This window comes from Mauremys reevesii, linkage group 1 (assembly GCF_016161935.1).
Source record: "Mauremys reevesii isolate NIE-2019 linkage group 1, ASM1616193v1, whole genome shotgun sequence".
NCBI classification, from domain to species: domain Eukaryota; kingdom Metazoa; phylum Chordata; order Testudines; family Geoemydidae; genus Mauremys; species Mauremys reevesii.
In genome coordinates, this window is record NC_052623.1 from 59,830,397 (window position 1) to 59,856,694 (window position 26,298).

The 26,298-nt window shown below is 44.9% G+C and overlaps 2 protein-coding genes across 2 annotated transcripts in view; one reads left to right on the forward strand and one right to left on the reverse strand.

Annotated features, from left to right (window-relative positions):
- The window catches only part of LOC120408273 (phosphatidylinositol 3,4,5-trisphosphate 3-phosphatase TPTE2-like), a 41,071-nt gene that overhangs the window by 11,223 nt on the left and 3,550 nt on the right, over nt 1-26,298 (reverse strand). Inside the window, exons 2-9 of the mRNA XM_039544988.1 lie at nt 26,032-26,124; nt 13,582-13,659; nt 11,829-11,876; nt 9,231-9,392; nt 8,172-8,291; nt 3,967-4,066; nt 1,400-1,463; nt 373-437 (exon numbers count right to left, since the gene is read on the reverse strand). Of these exons, the coding sequence (XP_039400922.1) occupies nt 373-437; nt 1,400-1,463; nt 3,967-4,066; nt 8,172-8,291; nt 9,231-9,392; nt 11,829-11,876; nt 13,582-13,659; nt 26,032-26,084 (690 nt within the window). The 5' untranslated portion in view covers nt 26,085-26,124. The remainder of the gene's footprint in view (nt 1-372; nt 438-1,399; nt 1,464-3,966; nt 4,067-8,171; nt 8,292-9,230; nt 9,393-11,828; nt 11,877-13,581; nt 13,660-26,031; nt 26,125-26,298) is intronic.
- The window catches only part of LOC120408276 (fibrinogen-like protein 1), a 67,564-nt gene that overhangs the window by 9,354 nt on the left and 31,912 nt on the right, over nt 1-26,298 (forward strand). The window lies entirely within an intron of this gene.

The window sequence follows — 26,298 nt, forward strand, 5'->3', positions numbered from 1 at the left end:
CTCTTTTATAAATCATTTAACACAGCCTGGGTAGCAAAAAAGTGACCTTCCCAGGAAGGCTTTAAATGGATAATGAAAGTGAGGGTAATCTCAGGACATTTATGGAACAAATCATGCAGCTAGAGGACAACCCCAAGGACAAGATGGACAGACTGCACCCTTAATTTTTATGCTCATGTGATCTAGACGTAAGCCCACTAAGTACTGGCCTCAGACCTCAAGTTGGTTTCCTGGAGGCCATCAGAGGCTAGTTTAGTCATTCCCAATCTGATCCATATTCAACCTAGCAAAAAGGGATTGGAAGTGGAACACAGAAATTCAGTGCTGTAAAGTTTTGAAGTCACATGCCTGAGGGATTTTAGGAGATTTTACCTTTATAGGATTCCTATAGAAAGACTGCTTCCCAGATGATGGAAATGACATTGCAATAATACGATCTATGGAGGAAACATTTATGTTAGTCCACAAGAATTGGAAATAGTCAGCGGAGGATGAATCTGAAAGAAGTACTATGCGCTATTAAAGACAAAGTGTAGCTTTGAGAGTGGAAGCACCATTAATGTTATGAACAATTAGTTACAGGCCACCCCACAAACAAGTAGTCATACTGTGAATCACCAGCAGTAGCCCAGATTTTAAAATTTGAATTTTTAATTACAAAAGTACATTTTCTGGCCATACTTTGATATTTATCAAATAAACAGCCCTGCAATAATAGATATTCCACCTAGAGGAAATACTAGTTCTCAATCAGCATTCTCTACACAGCAAGACCTGCTTAAGACAGTGAATTAGTTTTGTACCTTTTTCTCCCAGAAAGCTGGTACTTACAGGATGTCTGCAAATTAGTTATTTAATTTTGTTTTTTGGCAGTTCAAAAAATTTTTTAATTTTGGTTCAAATCAACCAAGTGAGGACATTTCAGCAAAGTCAAAGAAATTGGAAAGACTTGTTTGAGCTGAAACAAGATGGTTTGGGCATTTTTAAAACAAAAAAGTAACAGATTAAGGGACAGATTCATGCAAACTATGGGGCGGGGGCAGGATGGTGATTTTGGCTTGTGGTCAGGGCACTCTCCTGGGATGTGGGTGACCCAGGTTCAAGTCCTTGCTCTACAGCAGGTCTCCCACATCCCAGGAGAGCACCCTAGTTATATAAGGTGTAAGGGGGCACCACAACAACCTCTTCAGTTTTTGTAAAAACAGCACCCAAACCCCTTGTGCATCTAGCCCTAAGAACTGAAGTTTCCATTTTCTTCCCTTCAACCAAAACAATTTGCCAACAGAAACTTATGAACAGTGTTGCCCCAAATATGCATTTTTGGTGAAAAGCCTCAGCTGAAAAATTTCAGCCAGCTCTAACTTTGGAGTAACCATCAGTTCTTTAAAATTGTACAAACCAGTAACATAAGTAAGGTCCAGGTCAAAGCCGTCTTTTGTATAGCGCCTTTTGTTTTCTGAGACCTGTCAGTCAAAAAGACGAACAAATGAGTTAAAAAGGAGAGTCAAGGGAACCATAAAGATTAGTGAGTGTCTAGAAGGGTGAGTACTGACGTAGTCCAGATGGTTACTGTTTCTCCTTGTAACTGAGTGGCAGAGCCTCAATCTACCCCTATCCACTCCAGGTGGAAGTGTACATAGTTAGGCTATATACACACTGTATAGCAAGGGTTCTCAAACTGGGGGTTGGAACCCCTCAGGGGGTCATGAAGTTATTACATGGGGAGGGTCACAAGCTGTCAGCCTTCACCCCAAACCCTGCTTTGCCTCCAGCATTTATAATGGTGTATATATAAAGGGGGCGGGGGTTGCACTCAGAAGCTCGCTGAGTGAAAGGGGTCACCAGTACAGTAGTTTGAGAAACTGCTGTACAGCTTATGTTGACATAGCCAGCATAACTCCCTAGTGTAGAGGCAGCATACATCAACAGGAGTTTTTCTGCTGGTATAGGACCACCACCTCTCCAAAGACCATTAGCTATGCCACCAAAAACCATTTGTTGGCCTAGTTGTGTCTACACTGGGGGTTTTGTCAGCATGTCTATGTCACTAGGGTGTATCCCCAGCCCCAGCCCCCTGACCAACAGAACTACACTAGTATAAGTATCAAGTGTAGCTCAAGCTTAAGACTAGCAAGTGGCTCACACTAGGTAACTCAGCAGCAGCATGAAACTGCCTTTTTGGTCATGTTTTGTACCCAGGAATTATTTCAATACAGTAATCAGTAGCCAGCAATAGCTGTACTGGAGCTGACCTTATCAAGGCCTTATTCTAGTTAGAATCAGAATATCAGGGTTGAAAGGGACCTCAGGAGGTCATCTAGTCCAACCCCTTGCTCAAAGCAGGACCTATCCCCAACTTCCCCCCCAGATCCCTAAATGGCCGTCAAGGACTGAGCTCACAACCCTGGGTTTAGCAGGCCAATGCTCAAACCACTGAGCTATCCCTAGTTAGCGGACAATGCACGACAGGACTGGTCTACATGGATCACAGTTGTATGCTGCATCATATTGCTGAATTGTTAGAAGTAGCATTTAACCCCATGATACAATTATCCACTAGGAGAGGGTGGGTGGGAGAATCAGCTTTGTTGCATCTTCACCAATTGCTAAAATCAGGGCTACTCCCATGTGCAAGTGAGGCCTTCGGAGAGAAACTAGTCAGATCACAAGGGTTACTCTTATCTTATGAAAGGATGCCAGGGAATCCTTTGAACTCCTAGTGGGATGCAATACAGCTCAACTGCACTTTAACATTTTAAGTGAGGTAAGGGACAGATCACACACAGTCCCCCTCCCCGGCCTCCTTTAAGGTCCTGCAGTTCCCCCCCCCCGACCCCGATTAACGAGTTGATGCCTCAGGGTAAACTCTAGCTATATAAATATCTTGGAAATTTCTCAATTAGTCTACATTTGACAAGCAGGATGCCAATGGAATATTGATTTTGTTCCCTAAAACCCCAACTTGAGTGCACTTCAAATTGACCCTACATTAAGAGTCTGGGGGAGGGGAGAAGAGAAGGAATAGTTTACCAAATACTTTTTATTCAAAGCTAAGTCTAAACATGATTAAATGGAGTTTTAATATCAGATGCTACCAGGAAGCTAAAACTTGAAGGCAGTTTCTGCTCTGTTTATATCTGCAGAAGATGCATTACAATAAAAGCTTTTGCCTCTGATTTAGTTGTAGCCATTCATTTCTAGATTCATGGGATACAGTAGATTTTCCTCTCTCTGCCCTGCCATGCAAGTTCGCTCAATATAAAATAAAGTCAAGCCAGAAAATGGAAGGACAGAATTGGCTGTTTGCATCAGGTAGTCATGGCATCACAGCAGTGCCTCTCTGCCCTGCAAGTTCGCTCAATACAAAATAAAGTTGAGCCAGAAAATGGAAGGACAGAATTGGCTGTTTGCATCAGGTAGTCATGGCATCACAGCAGTGCCTCTCTGCCCTGCAAGTTCGCTCAATATAAAATAAAGTCGAGCCAGAAAATGGAAGGACAGAATTGGCTGTTTGCATCAGGTAGTCATGGCATCACAGCAGTGCCATCACACTGCTGTAGTGGGACAATGGCGTTTTAGAAGACATGACCCTATATTGAGAGTGGAAACACTGCCAAGCGCAGAAATGGTTCTCAGCTACCCAGTGCCCTAACTCAATACCTGTTCCTATCACTAGAACAGATTGCCTTAGCGGAGGAGGCAGAATCCCATTACTAATCTGCTGGCCTGCAGTTCTGCCTGTTTTAGAATGAGAACTGTGTAGTGTTAGGTATGAGGGGAGGAAAATCAGAGTGCAGAATAAACTAAGACACAAATTAAAGGGAGGGAAGCAGAAGGAGATGGGAACAAAGTGAAAATTCTTATTACTACCCTTCACTGCTGAAGTCAGTTACTGCTTTAAGAATATAAGGAGAGTTTGAAACCTATGACAGCACATTCAAACAAGCTGCTATGAAGCGAACTTACCATCCTCCTGGTCACCTTTTCTAGTTGTTTCTTTTGCGAGGCCAGGCGAAATATTCTTATCAGAATGATAATTCTCAAAGCTCGAAGGATGATAACCATTCTAGCAAAGAGAGGAAGATGTTAGCTTTTCAATGGAATAGATCTGGACAGAAGATGTACATTATGTTTTGCCAGAAACAGACTGAAATTTTGTTTTGTTCCAAATGAGGATAAAAGCCAACACTATTTTTGAAAAAAAAATTGTTTTGGGTCAACACATTTTGATTTTATAACTTCAAGGTATTTTGATTTCAACCTTTTTTTAAATTCTAAAAAAAATTGGAATTTTCTATTCCAGAAATTGTTAAAAACAGGATATTTAAATAGTCAAAATGCTTTTCTGTGCCTCTGCCCAGTGAAATTGTGTCAAAGTACAAAATGTTGCAAAATCATTTTACAACAAAACTGCATTTTTCTGATGGCAAACTGTTTAACTGCAAGTTTTCTGACTGGCCTTACAATGAAGCCAGCCAGGAATTCACCTATGGAGAAAGTTTTCATTGCTTCACTGTTGTGTATAGTGATGATGCCAGCAAGTATAGTCTTGCCCTACCTATCCCCATAGCAATAGTAAGATCTCCACAATATTAGGCAAGCCACAACACTCTAGATCTCCCTGTTTCCCAGTTTGTATACCAGGGTGTACAAGGTCACTGTACTCATTTGAGTACGTTAATGGCTCTTGGTATTGAGAAGACAAAGAACATCAAATGGGCACCTTTGGCTCCTTACTCCATATGTGTAGTGTTTTATGCAAGAAGTTCAGGAAAATGGAGCAGTTCTAGAATCTCAAATGTAATCACTCATCCATTTGAGGGAAAGAGGATAATGAATATTCTCAGAAGGAAGTTAAGTTTTGAAGTGGTGAGAGAATTTTCTGCTGACAAGTGGTTTTAGGAAAGCATGTTACTGTTTAGAAGGCCTACTCTGCAATCATGACAGCCCACGTAGCTGTACCTAAAGCTAGCCTTCATTGAGCTAGCTTGCTAAAAAACAGCATCTTAGCCACAGTAGCATAGGCTATGCGCCCAGGCATGTACCTGGGGTCCCAGGCATGTACCTGGGGTCCCAGGCAGGATTGTAGTCAGGCCCTTAGCCCAGGCCACTGCCTGTACTACACTGCCATTTTTAGTGAGCTAGTTCAGTCAAGGCTAACTTACGTGTGCCGACACATGCTGCAATCACACCTCCCGATTGCTGTGTAGACATACCCTAAATGCCATCCCAGAAAATGCCTTGTCCTACATGTGATGAGATTACCTAGAGCACAATCAAAGTACACAGTTGTGTGAAGGACACGAGACTGCTCTATTAATTTATGATTGTCCAATTACAGTAAGGGATGTACTTATTTGACTATATGGAGTAGAGTCAAAAGGTGCTGTTAGGAAAAACAAGCAGGAAATAAGAGTGGCTAGAGATAAGGGACCTGGAGGAGTGAGAAAGGGAACAGAGAACATTTTAGAGTCATTAAGAGAAGGACTATTAACTGGAAGAATACCTCCCTTGGCTCCAACCTAGTCAAGACTTCTTTGGCCAGGGCTGGGAGCCTAAAAAAAATCAGGACAGCATGGGGCCTTGTCTGCAGGAAGAAAGTTTTGCTGGGATAGCTGTCAGCAAACCCTCTAGTGTAGATGCAGTTGATATCAGGATACAATGGCTTTTGCTGGAATAGCTTAAGGTTTTCTATGCCAGCAAAAGGTCTTCTATGCCAACATAAGCTACATCTACACTAGGGCTTATAGTGGCATAGTTATGTCTATTAAAAAACCCCATACTCTTAACTGACATAGCTATGTCAGAGAGACAAGCTGGGTGAGGAAATCTTTTATTGGACAATCTTCTGTGGATGAGACCTTTGTGGCTCAAAAGTTTCTCTCACCACCAGAAGGTGTTCCAATCAAGATATTACCTCACCCACTTTGTCTTGCTCAGATCCTGGGACCAACATAGCTATAGCTAACTGACATAGCTATATGTAGTGTAAGTTTTAAGTACAGACCAGCACTCAACAGGTAAAGAGTCTTTCTGGAAGTGGGAGGGTCAGTTGTCAAGGGCTGCTGGGAGAAACAGGTTGACAGAAAGGTTCTGCAGAGAGCCTGAAGACAGGCCTACATGACTAACATGGGGATGGGGGGGGGGGAGAGAAGAGGGAGAGAAATAGTAAGCTCTAGGGAGACCGGTACAGATGGTTTTATTGTTTTAAAATCCTTATTCTTACACTATGCGGTGTTCCTACTGCTAAAACAATACCTTGTTTTAGAAAAGGCTGCATGGTCACTCTGTATATACCACTGGTCACAGCTCCCGAAGTTCAGAACTGCAGATAATGAACCTATGTTGGGCCTGCTGAAGTAATCACTGTTAGTACATAGGGGTCTGTAACCCAAGGTCCTGGTCTTAGGTTGTTTAAAGCACAGAGCCCATGTTGGTGTAACTATACTAGTATAGCCCCCAGTGGACAGGGAAAAGAACTTCATAGGCTCTGTAGTGTGTAGACAAAGCCTATGCCAGCATAGCCCACTAGTGTGGATGCAACATACACCAATGGTTTTTCTGCCACTGCAGGAACATCTCCCCAAACAATGACATCAGCTATGCTAACAGAAGTATTTTGTCAGCAGAGCTGCTTCTACACGGGGTTTGAGTTTTTTTGTGTTTTTTTTTTTTTGCTGGAATAGCTATGTTGGTGGGGTGGGTTCCCCCCCACATGTACACCCCTGACCAATGTAGCCATGCTTGTATATGTTTTAAGTTTAGGGGGAAACACTGCAGCTAGCTCTGTAACCATAATTTTCATAGCCATCCAAGGGATTTGGACACCATTTCTCAAAATTAACAGGAAGTAGACATTCAATTTCCTTAAAGGAAATTTAAGATGGAGTCGGAAGGTACAGTTTACTTATCCTGTGAAAGTTTTTGAAATGTCAGAATTTTTCTTGTTCCACCACATTGAGACAACTGAGTGTTTTTGAAATTTTTGCAAAAAAGAGACCCCATCCCATTATAGCCAACAGCCCAATGGTTAGGGCACTCATCTGGGATGTGTAGGACCCATGTTCTGGTCAGGCAGAGCAGGGACTTGAACAAGACTTGAATCTGCATTTCCCACATCAGAGGCAAATCCCCTAACTACCAAGTCCATTTCTCTGGTCCAATGAGTATTTACTGTATACAAAGTAGAACAGCTCCAACAGGACAGTGAGAATAATTTTCTTTCCCTTTCCCACTGAACCCAAGAAACCTTCCCAACCAACAGTTTGTTGAAACTGACCCTTTCCCACAAGTTTGATTTCCACAAATTGTTAGTTTGACAACTTTTCAACAAAAATCCCCTGCCAACTGTAGCTGGAAGTGCTCGGTTTTTTTATGCTGAAGTTTTCAAATCTGCCAAGTATATCACATCACACCACACATTCTTCTAATGACACTTTAAAAAGTGAAGTCAAAAGACGCAGGAGTTAACCCTGCCTCCAATCAGTTGTAAGTGTAAGGTTTCCAGTTTATAATACTAGTTCTGATTTCTGCAGTTTACTTTTAAGACAAATTTTGCAAAGTAAGGCTATGTCTACACTTACAGTGCCTGTACTTGACACACTGCTGTACGTGTAGCCACATGCCATGGTGAAAGGCTCCACTGCCTCATCACTACCAGAGCCTTTCACCACCACCGAGCATTTAAAAAAAAAAAGTGTAGATTTGGAAGGCACTGCTTGGTTATGTGGAGTATATATCCTGAGCGTCCAGGTATTTAGGGCACTCTACTCACCTAAGCCTCAGGTGCCTCAGTCTACACTGCTATACATACACACACACGCTGCCTGGGCATGCAGTGCATGTACTCCACATGCCACTGTAAGTGTAGTTTGTATTAAAAAATGGATTTCTCTCTGGTATTATGCAACACCTGTTATCTCCAAAGCACTCTGACTCCCAGCAAAGAAAGCTTTACAGGGTCCATAACAAGTTTTTCAACAGTGCAAAAAAGCCAGGGAAGAGATCAGATAATTTGGGTATAACATTTTATAAACAAACATTCAGGTGTTCAGGGTTCTTCCCCTATACTCCCTTCAAAAAGCAGAAGGGCTAGACACTAGCAAGTTTTAGAAGGATTTATAGAGAAATATGATCATCTCTTTTCTAAGCCATTAAATCACACTTCTTACCTTGGGATCTTGTCTGCACCACTGAAGTCAGAGAAAGAATACACCATATTAATTAACAGGGTGCCCACGACAATTATTGCATCTAAAATGTTCAGTTTGGACTTGAAATAATTGCTGAAGCTGAAATACAAAAGGGAAGAAGAGACAAAATTAAGGGGGGGGGAGAGAATATCTAAAAGTACTATGAGAAGTGTACTAGAGTGTACATTCCATGTTGCTACAAAGCATTGCTCATGGATGAATTGGTCCTCAATAGCCTGTTTGTTACTCTATTAGGAGTAAAACAGATTTTTATCAATCCTTTATAAACCTGACTCCACTTAACACCAAGTCACATAACCCAGTTTAAAAGGAAGATGGAAAAGAATTCCCTCCTCCCCTCTTCATAAGAAGAGAGTGTTTAAGTTGGGATTTGAATGAAGCCTACCAAAACTAGCCAGCCCACATACCATGCTGCAGCAGCATACCCAGTGGTACAATTGCAATGCTTTAAATCTCTTCTGGACAGCCAGGGCAGTTTGTATTTATATTATCTTCTGTTATCCTCATGCAGAGTAGCACCAGAGTAATGCCTTTAGAATTAATGGGCCTATTTAAGAACTCTGGTATTACAGCATTTTGCTCTACACAAACCGAATTTATTGTTTTACTGCAGTAGCACCTAGGAGCCCTAGTCATTGGGTTATGCTCCATTGTGCTACTAACTGTTCAAACAGAACAAAGAGTCCCAGCCCCAGAGAGCTTAAAGCCATGCTAAGAGTATTCATGAACAGTGCTTCCCAGTTACCTGTACAAACCAATTAAGGGTGCTAGTCATTGCAAATAATGAATGAATTGCCAGTGTTAGGGACCAGCACTGGGAACATCACAGGACTGACTCCTGACTCACTAGTGTGAGACCAGAATAACTGCACTGGTTGTTACCCCAGTGTAAGCGAATTCAGAGTCAGACCTCACATATCCACTGTGCAGATTCTTTAGAAGTCAGTGCACATTTTTAAAGTGTCCCTAAACAAAGATATCTTGCTGAACTTTCAGGCCCTTGGGCATTAATCTTACCCCTCAACAAACACCCGCAGGAGAACATCCACGAGAAAGAAGAGCGCTATTGCCAAGGAAATGCCTTCCAGGGTCTCTCTTATGCTCTTTTCCTTGTCACTAATAGCTAGGTCCACAATCACAAGAGTAATGTCCACAAAGATGAGCACAACACCGAATATTCTACAAGAGACAAAAATGGTCAGCTCTCAAGGAAGAAAGTACAAAAGTATTACACTCCTCGTTGCTTAATGTGCACAAAGTTGCTCACAATTTTAAAAATGAAAGCCACTTTTGTAAACAAGTCTAGTATTCCCTTATTTTATGCCTGTTCTGAACTCATGTTTCCCAGATTTGTTTTAATAATGACGATTTTTCCCTCTTAAAAAGAAAGAGGGATACATGTTCACTAAACCTGTTGGGAATGCAGCACCCTCTGAAAGCTGCACACAAGGCCAGCTCCAGGCACCAGCCGAGCAAGCTCATGCTTAGGGCAGCAGATTCTACGAGGCAGCATTCCGTCTGATCCTAGAACAGCATGGCCGCCGTTTTGTTTTGTTTGCTGCTCCGGCCGCCCTGTAGGGGGCAGCTGCACAGAGGAGGGGAGCACCCTGCTGAGAGTGGGCTGTGCGCTCCATCTGCCCCAGCCGGTGCCGGGTCTGTAGCAAGCCTGGCAAGGCAGCCTGTGTCCTTCACTCTCTGCCAACCGGAGCGGCGCAGAGCCCTCCCGGCAGGTGGCGTGGCCATTGGGGCTGCGTGGCAAGCGCTCCAAAGCAGCCCTGGCCACCCCCCTCTCTCTCCCCCGCTCCCTTCCCCTCCCTCCCGCTAGTTGGGGCATGTCTGCAGCACAGAGTCCCCCTGCACCCTGGCTCCAGCTGCCCTGCAGGCTCCCCCCACCCCCGCTTTGCTGCTCCAGCTGCCCCCCCCTTTTTTTTTTTTGCACTTGGGGCAGCAAAAAAGCCAGAGCCAGCCCTGGCCGCACAAGCCTTCATTCACACTATAGCTGCCAAGCAGGGCTGGCTTAGGCACTGCGGGGCCCCGATTCGAAGAAGCTGCCACCAAAGTCCCGCCGCTGTCTTCAGCGGCAGCTCAATTGCTGCCGCGGAGGAAAGTCTCTCTGCCAAAATGCTGCTGAAGACAGCGGCAACGATTAAGCTGCTGCCAAAGACAATGGCGGGACTTCGGTGGCAGTTCTTTGGGACATGGTGGGGCCCTCTTAGGGACATGGAGCCCGATTCCAAGGAATCGGCTGAATCGCCCTAAAGCCAGCCCTGCTGCCAAGAGAGCATGGCCAGCCACTCTGGCCATTTATCCTTACATCCTGGCATGGGTTAACCTGTGGGACAACTTTAGCCGGTGGTGTTAGGCTAAGAGCCAAGAGAACCACAAGTTCTGTGTACAGCAACCTCAAAGCTGCTTCATATTCATGTCAACATGCCAGCTTTAAACATGTATTCTATAAAGACTGCTCAAAAACTCTATCATATAATGCACCACCTTCTCGCCCAACCAGGCTGAGTAATGTCCTTGTAGTAACTACAACAGTTGCTGTAACATAGTATATTTTTCCCTATATCAATACAGTTTATCTGCTAGAAACAAGCAGATCCACTACCATGTAACCAGCTAGCTCCCCAAGGACCACCTCTAGACCAGGTGATTAATTGGGAACCTCTACACCAGCAGTGGGCAAACGTTTTGGCCTGAGGGACACATTGGGGTTGCAAAACTTTAGAGGGCCGGGTAGGAAATGCTGTGCATGCTGAAACAGCCTGCCCCCGCCCCCTATCTGCCCCCCTTCCTGCTTCCCACCCCCTTACTGCCCCCCTCAGAACCCCTGACCCATCCAACCCCCCTGTTCCTTGTCCCCTGACCATCCCCTAACTGCCCCCTGGGGCCCCACCCCATCCAACTCCCCACTCCCTGTCCCCTAACTGCCCCAACCCCTATCCACACCCCCACCCTGACAGGACCCCCAGGACTCCCATGCCTATCCAAACCTCTGCCCCATCCAACCCCCCCCCCGCTCTGTCACCTGACTGCCCCCGGGATCCCCTGTCCCTTATCCAACCCCCAGCCCCCTTACCACGCAACTCAGAGCGGCATGTCTGGCAGCCGTGCTGCTTGGCCAGAGCCAGCCCTGCTGCCCAGAGTGCTGCCCGTGCAGCAGCATGGCTGCGGGAGAGGGGACAGTGAGGGAGGGGCTGGGGGCTAGCCTCCCCAGTCAGGAGATCAAGAGCCAGGCAGGATGGTCCAATGGGCCTGATGTGGCCCGGAGGGCATAGTTTGCCCACCTCTGCTCTACACCATACCAAGTCCACAAAACAATGTTATTTTGCTTACATTTCAGTCATTTACAGGGATACCTAGAATTCTCTACTAATCCCAAGAAAAGATCTGAAGTTGCTGTGTATTACATTTCCCCGCACAACGAAAAAGGAGTTTGCTTTACAAAAGCTCCTCAATGCATTCTGTAGAGTCAAGTACTTTTCAGAGGAACAAAATAAATAAATAGTTCTGAAGTTACTATTCTGTAACAAACTAAATATGTTCTACTTTATTTATATCTCCTTTCAATATCCATGGCTGTATACAGGTTGTGTATTTATCCACGCATACCTGAATCCAAATGACATCACAAATGGAGAAATCTTTTTCTTAATAGTACTGTTAAAAGAGGAACAGTCAAAAGTCAGTGACTATCAGATGCAGTGGTAGACTTCAGTATTAAGAGTTACATTTATTAAGATTTGTTATTGCAAACTTGTCTGCATCTTTGCTGAATTTTAAGAGCTACTTGGAGAATGGGTATGAAAATATCTGTAAAATATATAGCAGCATAGACTCCTAGATAAACATGTAATCTTTGCATCTGAAAGTGGATTTTGGTGTTTTTTTTTTAAAACACAAAAGCTTATGCTCAAATAAATCTGTCTTTAAGATGCCACCAAACTCCTCATTTTTATGAAATCTTTCTGTCAACTGGTGACAAGTAACAAAGGTGTCAAAGAGGATGACACCTCTTGCACCATAAAACTTAAGTGTGTTCACACACTTAGGAACGCAATGTTACCCCCTTCTATTTTTCTTTAACGTTCTATATGCTTTCAAGCTAGGTTTTGAAAGATGTATATACACATTTGTGATTGATATTCAGAGTTCCTACAGAATTTGATAGGAGCCTTTAATTGCAGATTGTAAAGTTATTACAGATCGTAAGTTGTAAATTCAGCTGAAGATGCTACTAAGGCCATCCCATGTACACATTGAGATGAAGTGACAGCAACTGATTTGAATCTAGCCAAACCTCAGCTTAAAAGAGGCATCTTCTATCTTTAGTGCCACTGTACAAAGATAACATGGCATTCAGCTCAGCTTATTCAAATGATACATTTGTTTGGAGATGAACATATGAACAAGTAACTTAATCTGACTAAGAGTGGGAAAATTAGTAAGCAAATTTTAGTTTTCCTGCTCCCATAACTCATTAAAAACAGTAAAGGTCCTGATTCTCCATTGCATTACTCTGGTTTTATGAACTGAGTTACACAGGAAGCATCAGACTTGCTACTTCTGCTACAAAAAGTCACTAAAGAGATCAAGGAGTTTAAATTAATTTGGGGATCCATTTATGTCACTTAGACTTTTCACTTTTCTGAATTTCCACATTGGACAAAACTGCTAGCTGAATAAGCTTTGCTTTGTTCTTTCCACTGTACATTCTCCAAGACTGAATGCAGAATCTGTCAAGATCAGAGTATTATGTTTGTAATGCACACTTTTGAAACTCTAGAGTAATTGATATTGTAAATCTCAGACATGGTTTGTCAGTAGGTATTTGTACTTTATGTATTTCAGACCAATTAGTTTGCCAGAAGAAATACTCATTTCTCTATAAGGTGGACTGAGCCAGTCAAGTTACATGCTTTATAAAAAGCAAGACTGAAAGCAAATACATAACAAAGTCTTCTGAATCTAGGACATTAGGTTTTCTTACTAACAGGGCCAGCTCCAGGCATCAGTCCAGCAAGCAGGTGCTTGGGGTGGCCAACGGAGCGAGGCAGCACATCCAGCTCTTTGGCGGCGGGTCCCTCACTCCCTCTCGGAGCAAAGGGCCAGCTACCAAATTGCTGCTGAAGACTGAAGTGGCAGCAGTAGAGCTGCAGACCACCACCACAGCTTCTCCCCGCCCCCTTTCTTTTTGCTGCTTGGGGCAGCAAAAACCCTGGAGCCGGCCATGGTTAATAAGCAATGACACACTGAGCTCCTTTTCAACATTTCAGCAAACCATGCTTCCTTCTCAATTTTGGCTTGGGAAACTGCACTAGACAGTTTCTTTTGCCCAGCAAAGATTAGAACAACTTTAACTTACCGGGAGCAAGTGTCTGGTTCATTATCCTCAACGCAGCCATCATCAATCTTTACACTGGCCTCCCCTGTCTTTTGAAAGCTGCCAAAAAAACAAGACAAATCAGACTAGGTCTTAGGATAGCTGCCCCCTTGAAATAAAGCATGTTCAGCTCCCGTGTGCTAGAAGAGTGCTCCACTCAGGTCAAGAAAGAAGCTGGGACACCACCAGGGGTTCATGACCCCTCAGGGGGTTGTGAGGTTATTACATGGGGGTCATGAGCTGTCAGCCTCCACCCCAAAGCCCTGCTTCGCCTCCAGCATTTATAATAGTGTAAAATATATATATATATATATATATATTTTAAAAAGTTATTTAGGAGGGGGTCACACTCAGGCTTGCTGTGTGAAAGGGGTCACCAATGCAAAGGTTTGAGAACCACTGGGTTAGAGTGTGTGCAAGACTCAGCAAGGAAGGGGCAATGCTCCAGAAGCAGGAAGTTTCCTGGGAGAGGCTCTGGGTGGAGAGGCAGCCTTAAAAAGTAGTGCTCAGAGCAGGGCTGCCCAGAGGATTCAAAGGGCCTGGGGCAAAGCAGGGGAACGGACATAAAGGCGCCACCCACTGCAGCGTTTGTACTCACCACTCCGAGTCTTCAGCAGTGGGTCCTTCACTCGCTCCGGGTCTTCGGCAGCACTGAAGGACTCAAACTGCCGAAGACCCGGGAAGGGATTCTCAGCTGGGGCCCCTGCAGGGCCCAGGGCAAATCGCCCCACTTCCCCACCCCGGGCAGCCGTGGATCAGAGCACAGAAGAATCCTGCTATAAGTCCTGAAGCAGGAACAACTGAGAAAGGCAGAGGGGAAATCCCCTAGGATTGGTAGGCCAGGGAGGGCTGAGGATTTTTTTTTTTGTTTTTAAAAAGACTACCTTAAAAAAAAACAAAAAAAGAGTAAGTGTAGCAGTTGGTCTTGTGTGCTGGGACAAGACAGCACCTTACAGACACTTTCCCCCAAAACAAGGATATTAGCACTACACCTGCTTGAGTGCTGCTCACAGCAACAGACAAAAAGAGGCTGGCATCAGCATTTGGTGAGGTCTTGCCTCTTCACTGAGCATTGCTTCTAGCAAAGGGACTTTACTAGGCTAAGTTAACAGTTTAGTACATGTGGCTAAGACATTAGAGGCAGAGTTGTTCCATCTGAAAGACTATTTCAGAGTAGAAAAATAGTGAATGACCCTATAAAATATTCTCCCTCCTCCCCACTGAATATTTCAATTTTAATTTTAGATCTAGAAGTTTGATGATACGAAGTCTCAGGGAAGGTAACTAGAGACTGAGATGCCATCTAGCAGCACATTCACTTGCCAGTATTTCAAGTGAGCTGCTTTCAAGTCTATTCCCTAGCATATACGTATCATAGGGAACAAGTACTGAAAGGCTGTGCAGACCAAGCTAGCTTCTGAACCCTAGAAGTGAGGTCTACTGCTTCTGTTATGATCTGAGGAATCTTGCACTGTTACTATTGTATAATTTGACCCCACATCTCTGTAATAAGTCAACTACTGTAAAAGCAGCTTCAACTCTAAAGAGTGCAGGAAACTACTCCATCCAAACTCATTCAGCTGTGCCTACATTTTAATAGGACAAGCCTACATACCTCTACAAGTCACATGCAATGACTCAACAGCATAGCAGACTCTGACCTTGTCTGCAGGAGAAACTTACTGGTTTAACATAACTAAACCAATTTAAGAACTGATGTTAAACCAGTTTGACTCTCTCAGGTAGGCAAAGCCTTAACCCTGAATTCCCAAGTTCCTGTCAGTTTAAGGCTGGCCCTTATGTACCATTTGTGTTGCTTTTTATTTTAAGTGCATGAGACAGGTTACATCCTCAGCCCAGGAGTATTACAGAAGCAATCTACTCAACCTGCAGAGGTACATATTAATATGTTCATTGGAAAGTGCCCTCAGGGGAGCAGTGCTAAGAAGATTTCCCTATGTCAGCAGAAAATGGTGACCATGATGCTAGGTCTCAAAAGAGTGTATGGAGTTACTCAAGGATGACAGAATTCTAGGGTACAATCCATGAACATAATTAGGCACCTAAGTCCAGTGGTCAGGTGCCACTGCAATCCCCAGGCACCTAAATTCAATTAGTGCCTAAATTTTTTTTAGAGTAGACATTCACTAGGCATCTAGGTTCCTGCTGCTGGGTGGCTGCACTGCTGCCTACTGCTAGGCACCTGGATGTCTATCTCCTAGATAAGCCCAAGGAGAAATAATGAACTAGGGAAAATAGGTGTTTGTTTGCATGCAGGGCCCAATTCAGTAGTTGTGCTCAGAGGCCGCCTGCTGGATCAGTCCCCTCAGGAACGTTTACACAAAACAGCTGGGGGTGAGAGAAGAGAGAAGCCTAGGAGATAAGGTACTCATGTGGGAGGTGGAACTCCCTCAGTTCAAGCCCTCCCCTGCACACCTGAAGGGAAAGGGATTGGAACAGGATCTGCCACCTCACAGGTGAGTGCCCTAACCACTAGGTCAGAGTAGTTCTACCTTAAATATTAACTGGACCACAAGCTAGAACAACTTCAACAGGGGAGATTGAGACCCACATCAAAATAGTTTATAACTTACTGAGTAGGGCACTCACCTGAGAGGTGGCCGATCCCTGTTCCAATCCCTTCTCCCCCTTAAGGGGCTGGGACTTTGACTATGGTCTTCCAGATCCTGGTGAGTACCCTAACCCCTGGACTACAGGTTAAAAGGGAGGGTTGATTCCTCCTTCCCTTCCTGCCCTGCCCAAGCCCAGCTGTTTTACATGAATTTACTTGAGGTGCTTGATCCACCACATGGTCTCTGACCACACCTGCCTGAACACAACTTAGGCACCTGAACACCTACATCTCTCTGCTTGTGATTCAGAAACTCAGGGTAAGTCTGAGTTGCAGGGAGGCCCCTATCTCTGAGAGGAGCAGTACTTAATACTGTGACAGGTTGTGTCCTGCCAACAAGAGATCAAAAGTCATGAGTCAGACCCCCCAAAGTCAAGAGATTTTAACAAGATCATATGGTGTTTTTTAGGTCAGTCTCTTGATTTTTTTAACTCCCTCAGCCCATCCCCAGGGCATGTGCATGTGACAATTAGTGGTACCCACTCTCCAACATGTACTGGATAAGGTGATTTTGGTTCCTGCTGCAGGAGCTCACCCCCACATCTGCCCCTCCCCTGCCCACCAGTTAATCTTGTCTCCCAGTCCATCAGTTCTGTCCTCACCCAACCCCTGCTCAATTCAGCCCCTGCCAGTGAGTCTCCTAGTCCCATTTTCCCCCACTGCACTCAATGCACTCTCCCAGCACTCACCCCATCTGCTCAGAATCCACCATCAATACATCCCCACCACACCATCAACCCTCACCCCCCCTCCCTTCAGCCCCCCCAGTAACCTTCAGGGCAGAGTACAGCCCTCCCAGGCTCAGGGCCACCCAGGGTGGGGCAATTTGCCCCAGGCCCAGCAAGCCCTAGCCCAGCAGCAATCCAGGTCTTCAGTGGCATTTTGGCAGTGGGGGGCCCTTCAATGCTGCTGAAAACGTGGAGCAACTGAAGGGCCCCCCCAATGCTGAAATGCCAAACCACTGCTGGGTAAGTACAAGTTCCACAGCTCCCCCACTTTGCCCCAGGCCCCCTGAATCCTCTGGGCAGCCCTGCCCAAACTCACCTCTGCTGCTCTTAGGGCTCTGTCAGCCTGCCACCTGGGCAGTGGGCAGACAGATTGTTAGCCTCACTCATGATCTTGGGATAGAGCTCTCAAATGCCATGGTTGGGGGAAAAAAAATACTGACATTTGAGAGTTCTATTGGAAGATCAAGGGTGAGGCTTAACTTAGTAACCATGTCTCTCCTGATAAATTTGCATGAGTTGACCTGCCTCATCTCCCCCTGGATAGCTTAGGTGGCTCCCCATCCAGCATACTGGCTTTGTGGATTGCATTCTCAGGTGCCTCTCTCTCCTGGCAGTGCTGTGTCCAGCAGCTTAGGTGGCTAACTCAAGCTTTGTGGATATTGTTCCTGTGATTTTCTAGGTGCCTAAAATGTAGGCATTGCAGTACTGCGTGTCATGACACCTAAGTCCCACCCCAAGAGAACCACTGTGGGGAGAACAGTGAAGATATTTCCACTGGCAAAGAAAAAGGCATCTGCAATACTGAAGGAACCACCTGCGTACACAAGATACAAATAATAGGTGACCCAGTACAATGGTAATGGATACATTGTAGTAAAGATGCCAGACATCCATCAGCCATGAAACCACTTAAAGTTTGCAGAATAAGTTCCTGTATATCTGTACATGCCAGGGACTAAGAGCCTTGTAAATCATAACTCCATTGACTACAAAAGAATTTGGGGAGTTGAATTTACCAAAAGCTAACTTATTTTATCCTAGTACATTTCCTTCACAGCACTCCCCCAAGAAAAGTATATGCTGCCCTGTAATTCCAGCCCACACTTTGGTCCACTCCCCTGCTAATCCCAAGGTTGTTCCAGAAGGCCCCAAACAGGAGTTTGGCAGAGTAGAAAGCAGACGGCTCATTCTTATTCAGGCTGCTTTATCTTGACCAACTCTGTCCCCCCCGTCCACTGGTCCCCACAAGTGGAGCTGGAGGGAGGAGATGACTCACTACATGAATAGATCTGTTTGACGTTTATTCTATGTGTCTGCAATTTCTTAACTGAAATGCAGGTATAAGACACTATTTGGTACAATTTTATTTCTTTTAAAAGGATTCACACCCAGAGTGCCCTCCCAGGCCCCACAAGAGGAGCAGCTACTAGGACTAGAGTTGGTGCAGTAATTTGCTGCGAAGATGACAGATCTACCCTTTGATTTAATTGCTGCCACAATGCCTAAGGAACAGGCTGAGCTGAAAAGCTTAGAATTGAGCGTTTAGAAGAAATGAGAACTAAGATCAGATCCTGATGTGCTAAAATTTCAGCCAGATATTGTGTTTAGACAATAGTACGTGTCTACAAGTAATTTTGGAACTAAGCATATTAAAGGGATAGCCAGACCTGGTAAAAAAAATAAATGTTAGCAATTTTTTTTGGTGAAATTTCACAAACATTTTCAGCCAGTTCCAGAAAAGTCACTACAACATCCAAGGTGTTTTCTAATGTATCACTATTTTAACACTTTACATAGATATTAATGTTATGGAGAAATTAAGTGATAACTCACCTATACATTATTGCAGCAGCTCATGTTACTTAAACTTTATTAATGCTTCACAAAAAAGGGAAGCCACCATTAATCTTCAGAAGTAGCATTCCAAACACTCCAAAAAGTGAATTAAAATAAATCTATTTTGCTTACTGGAGAATATGTATTTGCAAGCAATCCAGGAACCAGTTTAGAACAGTTTTAGTACTGAGTACATGCTCAGAAAGCGCTGGCACTGCCTGGATGCAAAACTATTCCAGCTAGTCAAAATACCTAGTTCTTATTACAGGAAGGAACTGTGGAGAGTGCATGAGCAATTGCATCAGGAAAACTGTAGCACAGAAACGTTTCTGTGCAGAACAGGATACCAAACAGGAAAGGAAAAGACAGGAAGAGCACTAATCAAACTCATGCTAGAGTAGCACTTTTTAACCTTCCTAAAGATCTCTGCTGAATGGTTCATTTTATTACTTTCTTCTGAACAGAAGCTTTAATAAGACAGACACAGACAGAATAGCCTTAGCATTTAATGCCCAAGTCAGGAAATTCAAAGGTTAAAGTTATGCATAAGTTTATGCAGAACCCAGTTCTGCCATTGTATAGTAGAGTCACACAATTTTCAATCTCTGCTTAACTCTACATTTTTGTAGAGTTAGCTGGCATACCAGGGTGCTTTGCAGCAGCATTGCCTGGAATGCAGTAGTTCAAAAATATATTTGCCTCAACACATTGTGTTTATACACTACAAATATAAACATGATGGGTTTAAGTGTTTGATATTAATTCATTGGCATTGGTGCACTACCTTAAACTGACTTGGATCTGGGCCTAGCCAGTAAAGGTTAAGTATCTGTTTTGTTTAAGCAGTTTTTCCAATGCCCATGATTTTATTACAAGTCTAGCAGTTTCTGGCACTGTTCTCAAAGCCCCAGCTCCTGCATGTCATTAAGCAACAGTCTCGGCATTCATTTTAAGAAGTTTGTAGCCCTCACGGTTGTGAAGACTGAAGACGTGCACCTCAGTGATCAAAAGGCAAAGGCAAACAAGACTCCAATTTATCTAAAAGTTTGATTTTTAAGCCTGATTGATGATTTTTGAGACAAGGTGGTTTCAACAGAAGATATTTTCTCACCAACTTCTGTTGGTGAGAACTTTTGAGCTTACACAGAGCTCTTCAGGTCATGATTTTTGGACTTTTAGTACCTCAACATGAAATGGGAAGATTTGTAGAGAAGGATGGTTGATACGCAAGGATGGCAAATGTGGGTAGCCCAGTGTGCAGCAAAGCACAGGATGGACTAAGAGCTACAGGGTTAGCAATACTGTTTAAGTTATTGCTATTTTCCCCATTAATAAAATGGTGGTAAAATATACATGAAAGAGCTGACAGTCAGAAGACATTCAATTACAGTAAAAAATGTCTTTGGTTATCATACAATTTAATATCCAGTCAGGATCAGGTAATTTAGTCTTAATTGTGGAGGTTTAAAATTGTTTAGAGTTTTCCATTTATGAGCATTTGTGCTGTTAAAGTTGGTATAGGGGTTGTTTGTATTCTGTTGTGGAAAGTTTGATGCATGTCTTGTGCCTATACATTTACATATATGCCATACGATTAAATACCACAACGAAGGATGGACAAAATTAAAAAAATATTGTCTTATACTGTGACAAGATACCTGAGGTAGGCCATTAATCTTGCTACATGCCCTATTTATGTAGGTCCCAAATCAAAGTCACTTAAGTATAGGGTTGCCAACTTTCTAATTCCAGAAAGCCATACACCCTTGCCCTGCCAACTGTCTGGTCCTTTCCCCAAGACCTTGCCCCCACCACTCACTCCATCCCCTGCTCTCCCCCACCCTCTCCCATGCTCATTTTCACTGCAAGGCCCAAATAGGCATATTTATTGCTTTGACAGATGCATTATGCTAAGTTCAGGTTTTATTTGTTACAGGATGCTAGAGCTGGCAGCAAAATAATCCAAAAGGGTAGTTTTTTATTATTCTTTTCCTCCCCGCTTCCCCTTCTTAACCAGCTTCATGTTTTTTGTTCACTACATTATGTGTGGAATTAGGACCACACATTATCACAGCTGCAATGGGTCCATTAAAGGCCCACTCCCGAAGCCCAAATACAAATCCATACAGCACAACCGTAGAAATGCACCTGTCCAGATACCAATAAAAATAAATCTGTAGAACAGAGGTCAGGAACTTTTGGCACATGGCCCATCAGGGTAATCTGCTGGTGGGCCATGAGACATTTTGTTTATGTTGACCATCTGCAGGCACGGCCCCCCCACAGCTCTCAGTTCCCTTCTCTTTTAAAAACTTGTTATGAAGTGAATACACACATTTCATGTCATCAATTTGTGTGCAAGCCAGCAAAAGGAATTAAAATTTGCAGCCTGACTTTTTTCACAGGTATACCCACATGCAGCAATACATGCACCTCCCTATACAAAGGCATACAGTCTCTTACATGCTTACAATGCATGTGTACGCACACTTGTCAACACAAACACTTTCTCATACACTTTTCCAGGGGCTGCCTAAATCCACCCTTTCTGGCTGGGTGAGGGTGGGCTGGAGGGGAAAAGTTGCAGGATGGGGAGGGAAGGAGGCCAAGGACAAGAACAGGGTGGGGGGTGTGGGGGCAGTGCAGGAGAGGAGGGGTGGGGGGGTATGTGGGGCAGATGGGGATGTGGGGTGAGGCAGAAGGCTACAAGTGCATGAGGATGTGGGGGGGACACAGGGGTGTATAGGGACATAATGGGAGTGCAGCAGTGTATGGAAGTGAATAGGATGGGGATGGCAGCTTTGGGAGGTGGAAAGGATGGGTGGGAGAGCACTGTAAGGGGTACAGGCTGGGATGCAGTGATGGGGTGGGATGCAATGACAGGGGGTGGAGATGCAGCCCCATCCTCAGTATTTGGAGATGGAGGTAAGTGTATCCCCAACTCTTAGGTGCCTGCAATGGGGCAACAGCCCACAGTTCTCAGCAGGATACACACCACAGCTCGAGCCTAGCCACACAAGGAGAAGAGGGCCTGGCAGCAGTGGGAGAGGCACACGCCACTCGACCCCTCCACAGCTGCCTGCTTAGCACTTGCAGTACCAGTTGCTCCCCTGCCCTGACCCAGCCAATGGGAGCTGCACCCATGGGCAGGGCAGCATGCAGACCTCCACTGGCAGCCCCTAAGGCTAGGAGCCAGACATGCCAGCTGCTTCTGGACTCAGGAGCCGCACAGCACTAGCAGGGAGCCTGCCAGCCCTGCTGCAGTGCCACAAACCAGACATTCAACAGCCCAGTCAGCAGTGCTGACATCTGGTCACCCTACTTAAGCATATGCATAGCCCAAGATCCACAAAGGCACTTAGGTGCCTAAGCCCCAGACATAGGCACCTAAATCCAAGTTTTGGATACACAAAACTCCTACCAAACCCTGTAGATCCATAAACTTGCACAGCACCTAAAGTTTTGCAATAAAAATCCCTCAGGAACCTATGTTTCTGCCTCTGTGCATATGCCCAGCTGCTCACTCTAGGCATCCAGATGCCTGTCTCCTGCCTAAACCACAGAGCAACTCACAAGCCAACCCAGGAGAATACAGGCATTCACCTGCCTAACTCATGTGCAGGGCCCAATCTGGTAGGTGTGCTCAGGAATTCACCTAGACTGGCATGTTTCCCCTGTGACCACCATCTTCACAATATTTCACCAAAGTCAGAGTGATGCTACATGTGGTCTCTGCCAAAAGCTATTAACACAGCTTGTCATGGTATTGTGGGATGTACAGACAGAAGATATTTTAAGAGTTATGTAGAATAGCATGTTCCAGAGCTGATGGAGGTGAAACTAGTCACCTGGGGCAGAGTGGTTCTCAGAGCTAACTCAGTCAAGAGTGAACAATTGTCATCTTTCCATCCAGCCCAGCCAAGGGTTTATAGTCTAGATGAGGTGTGGGCCTGGGCCTCTCTCTTGGGCTCCTTTGTGCTTCGTAAAGACCTTGAAGGAGGGAACCATTGGGATGAACTGAAGCCAATAACCAGGGTGTTTTGTTAAATAAGAGTCGAACTGCATAAATAGATACCACCTTGTACCCTTCTTTCTCCATTACAAAGGCAACATTCTGCCAACGTGAGCATCTCATGAACAGGGTGACCAGATAGCAAGTGTGAAAAATTGGGACACTTTCAGTGTGGGGAAGGAATATAGTTGCTTATACAAGACAAAAAGCCCTAATATCAGGATGTCTGGTCACCCTACACATGAAAGATGGAATCCAGCTCTCTTGACTGGAGAAATGCTGTATGGATTGACACTGGCTAAGAAACACTTTATTAGCCTGGGAAGGGACCTGCTAATAAGTATAGGTTCTAGAGTGCAGTTTATGTTTGTCTTATCTGTAATCATGTTTCCAGTCCTTACACTTGCTTTATTTGAATCTTTATCTTAAGCTTTGTCACAAACTTCTATTTAGTTTTACTATAAACAAGTAAATGCTGCATACTAAGGACATCGTTGAACTGAGGTGATGCTAGTGAATGAAGGCCTCTGCTTCCACAGAGGTAGCCAATCTGTGTTCATTGTGAGGGTCCAGAAGTTGAGGGACTGGGCACTCGAGTAGGATGTACAGACAGGTTGGAGGGATCTGTGCCTGGAGCCAAAGCAGAACACTGGTGGTTAACTATTGGCATAGTCTCTCTGCTAGGCCCCAAAGGACTCACTGAGGGAGCTAAGTGCTGGGACATGCAAGTTGCGAGCTTGCAGAGGGAAAGAGCAAGCCCTGCAGAGCCCAGAGTGGGGCACTGGTGCTCAACACTACCAGCTGCTGGCAACAAGTTTCCCCCTGAGGTCACAGACAAGGCTCCTCTGCAGTAAGCAGGAGATAGCACTTCATCCTGAACCCCTTGGGTAACTCCAAAAGGGTCAAAGTGCTCTATTCATTGAGCTATGGGATATCCTGATGTGGGAGCCCCACATCTCTCCTGTTGAAGCTCTTCAATAATGGATAAATAATGAAAGTGACTGAGCAGGGGGCCTGGACCCAGGGTCTTCCACATCCCAGGCAGCTGCCCAAGCCACTGGATTGCAGAGTCATTGCCACACCCTCTTGCCCAGCAACTATTTCTACACACTAACTCCTTCAACAGGAGAGAGACTGAGGGATCCTCACAGCAGAATATCCCACAGATTAGTGGTTAGAGCACAGACTTCAGAGGTGGGAGACCCCCATTCAAGTCCTCTTCCCCCTCTCTGGGGGAGAGGCTGGACTGAACCTGGGTCTCCCACATCCCAGATGGGTGCCCCAACCACTGGGCTAAAAGTAATGAGGACAGTGGCAGCTGCACCACCTCCTCCCTGCTCCAGATCCACTGTCCTGTGTGCAGCCAGGCAAGCACCCAACTCATTCCCACAAGAAATGCTCTCCAGGTGGTTGGTTCCTGTTCATAGATCCCTAAGCAGAGATAGGCCTCTATCTCAAGAGAGGCTGGGCTTAACACACCCCTCAGCCACATGTCCCCATTGGCTAGCTTAGGCAGCTCCCTGCCTAGCATACTAGTCTTAGAACATGATCCACAACAGCTATCTACCACATTGTATAGGGCGGGGTGGGCAAACTACGGCCTGCGGGCCACATCTGGCCCATGGGATTGCCCCCCCATGGTGCCACAGGCCCCACGCCACTCTCAAAAAAGGCCAGGGGGGGCACAGAGGTCTCCGTGTGCATTGCCCTTTCCTCCAGGCACTGCCACCCACAGCTCCCATTGGCTGAGAATGGGGAACCTTGGCCAATGGTAGCTTTGGGGGAGGTACCTGGAGGCACAGCTAAAGCAGCACACACAGAGCCCTCTGCCCCTCCTCCCCCAGGGGCCACAGCGCTTCCTGGAGCAGCACAGGGACAGGGACAGGGCAGGCATGCAGGGAGCCTGCCTTGGCCCCGGTGTGTGCCGCTGCCACCCCAGAGCCACTTTAGGTAAGCAGCACCAGGCCAGAGCTCAAACCTCTCCCACACCCCAACTCCCTTCCCTAAGCCCCCTGCCTGCACCTCACACCCCACTCCTTCACCCCAACTCCCTGCCCTGAGCCCCCCTTGTACACCCTGCACCCCAATGCCGTGAGCCCCATCCTGTAGTCTGCACCCCAACCCCCTTCCCTGAGCCCCCTCATACACCCTGCACCCTTGCCTTGAGCCTCTTCCTACACACTGCACCCCACACTCCTTCCTGCACCCCAACCCTGAATACAATTTCCCCACCCAGATGTGGCCCTTGGCCCAAAAAGTTTGCTTACCCCTGGTATAGGGAGCCTAGGTGCCTAACTCAGCTTTGTGGATTGCAGTGCTGTTCTAGGCACCTAAAAGTTGCAACACCCAAGTCTCTTTGTGGATCCCATCCAAGTTTAATGCTTTGCTACAGTCAGGGCTATAGTGCCACAGATATGGCAAGATTATATGCTCTTGTGCATATCTTTACAAGTGTAGCAGAAGCAACCTTTTCATTGGTTCCACAATGGGCCTTGTTCTAGCATAGAGCAATTCTGAAGCATGGAAATTCAGAGTTAAGCTTGCTGCCCATCCTAATTTACTAGGCAGTAAATTAGAAATTCCAGATCAAACTGTTATCATAGCTTTAGTAAATGGCATCAGTGTTACTGGATGAGAGTTTAGTCTTTTCATGTACAATAGACTTAATTCCCCTTGAAGGAAAATTTAGTTAGTTTCTCTGTAGTTCAGTAGTCTGACAAATGCAAGAAATCCACCAAGATGGAATAAGATCACCATGCCTACCACAGACTAGGTACACTATATCCTTCCCAACAGAATCTTAGTATACCTATATGAATACCCTTCAGTTCTGATTCTTAAGTGTGTCTTTATGTACTTGTATACCACTTATAATATAGTCCTGCCACGAATGCAGGGCACTGCACTAGATGACCTTTTGAGGTCCCTTCCAGTTCTATGATTCTACGTTATATAAATTGGCATTTTAAGTATGTTTTCCCTAAATGTGCCACTCTACTCTTCATGAAACACACTTTGTATAGTAAAATTATATACTGTATATATAATGGCAGCAGCCTCCCTTTAAGTTCAGAGATTTCAAATACAAACTCATTTCCACCTGGAAGTGCTTACATACTATATTGATGAGCATTAAGGAAACCCTAAAATGGACAGACAAGAGGTTATACACTGTACTTAAGTTCTGTAATTACTACTGGCTAGGTTTCTGGTGGACTACTCACCCGTCAGATTCTGGCAGCTCTGACCCTTGTTCATATCTCACAGTTGTCGTCATTTTGCTCTTTCCAGTTCTGTTGCTCTTAAAGAGAATGCATCTAGAAAAAGGAAACAGGTTTTGAAGAAATAACATTTTAGATTACTGTATTACTTCAAATGTCTTAGACATGCACTAGCATCCATTATAGGAGTTTCACATACAAGTTTATTTAATCTAAACATTCAGAAAAAGCTTCTACTTCATTCCTGAATTTATATAGCTTTATATCCCT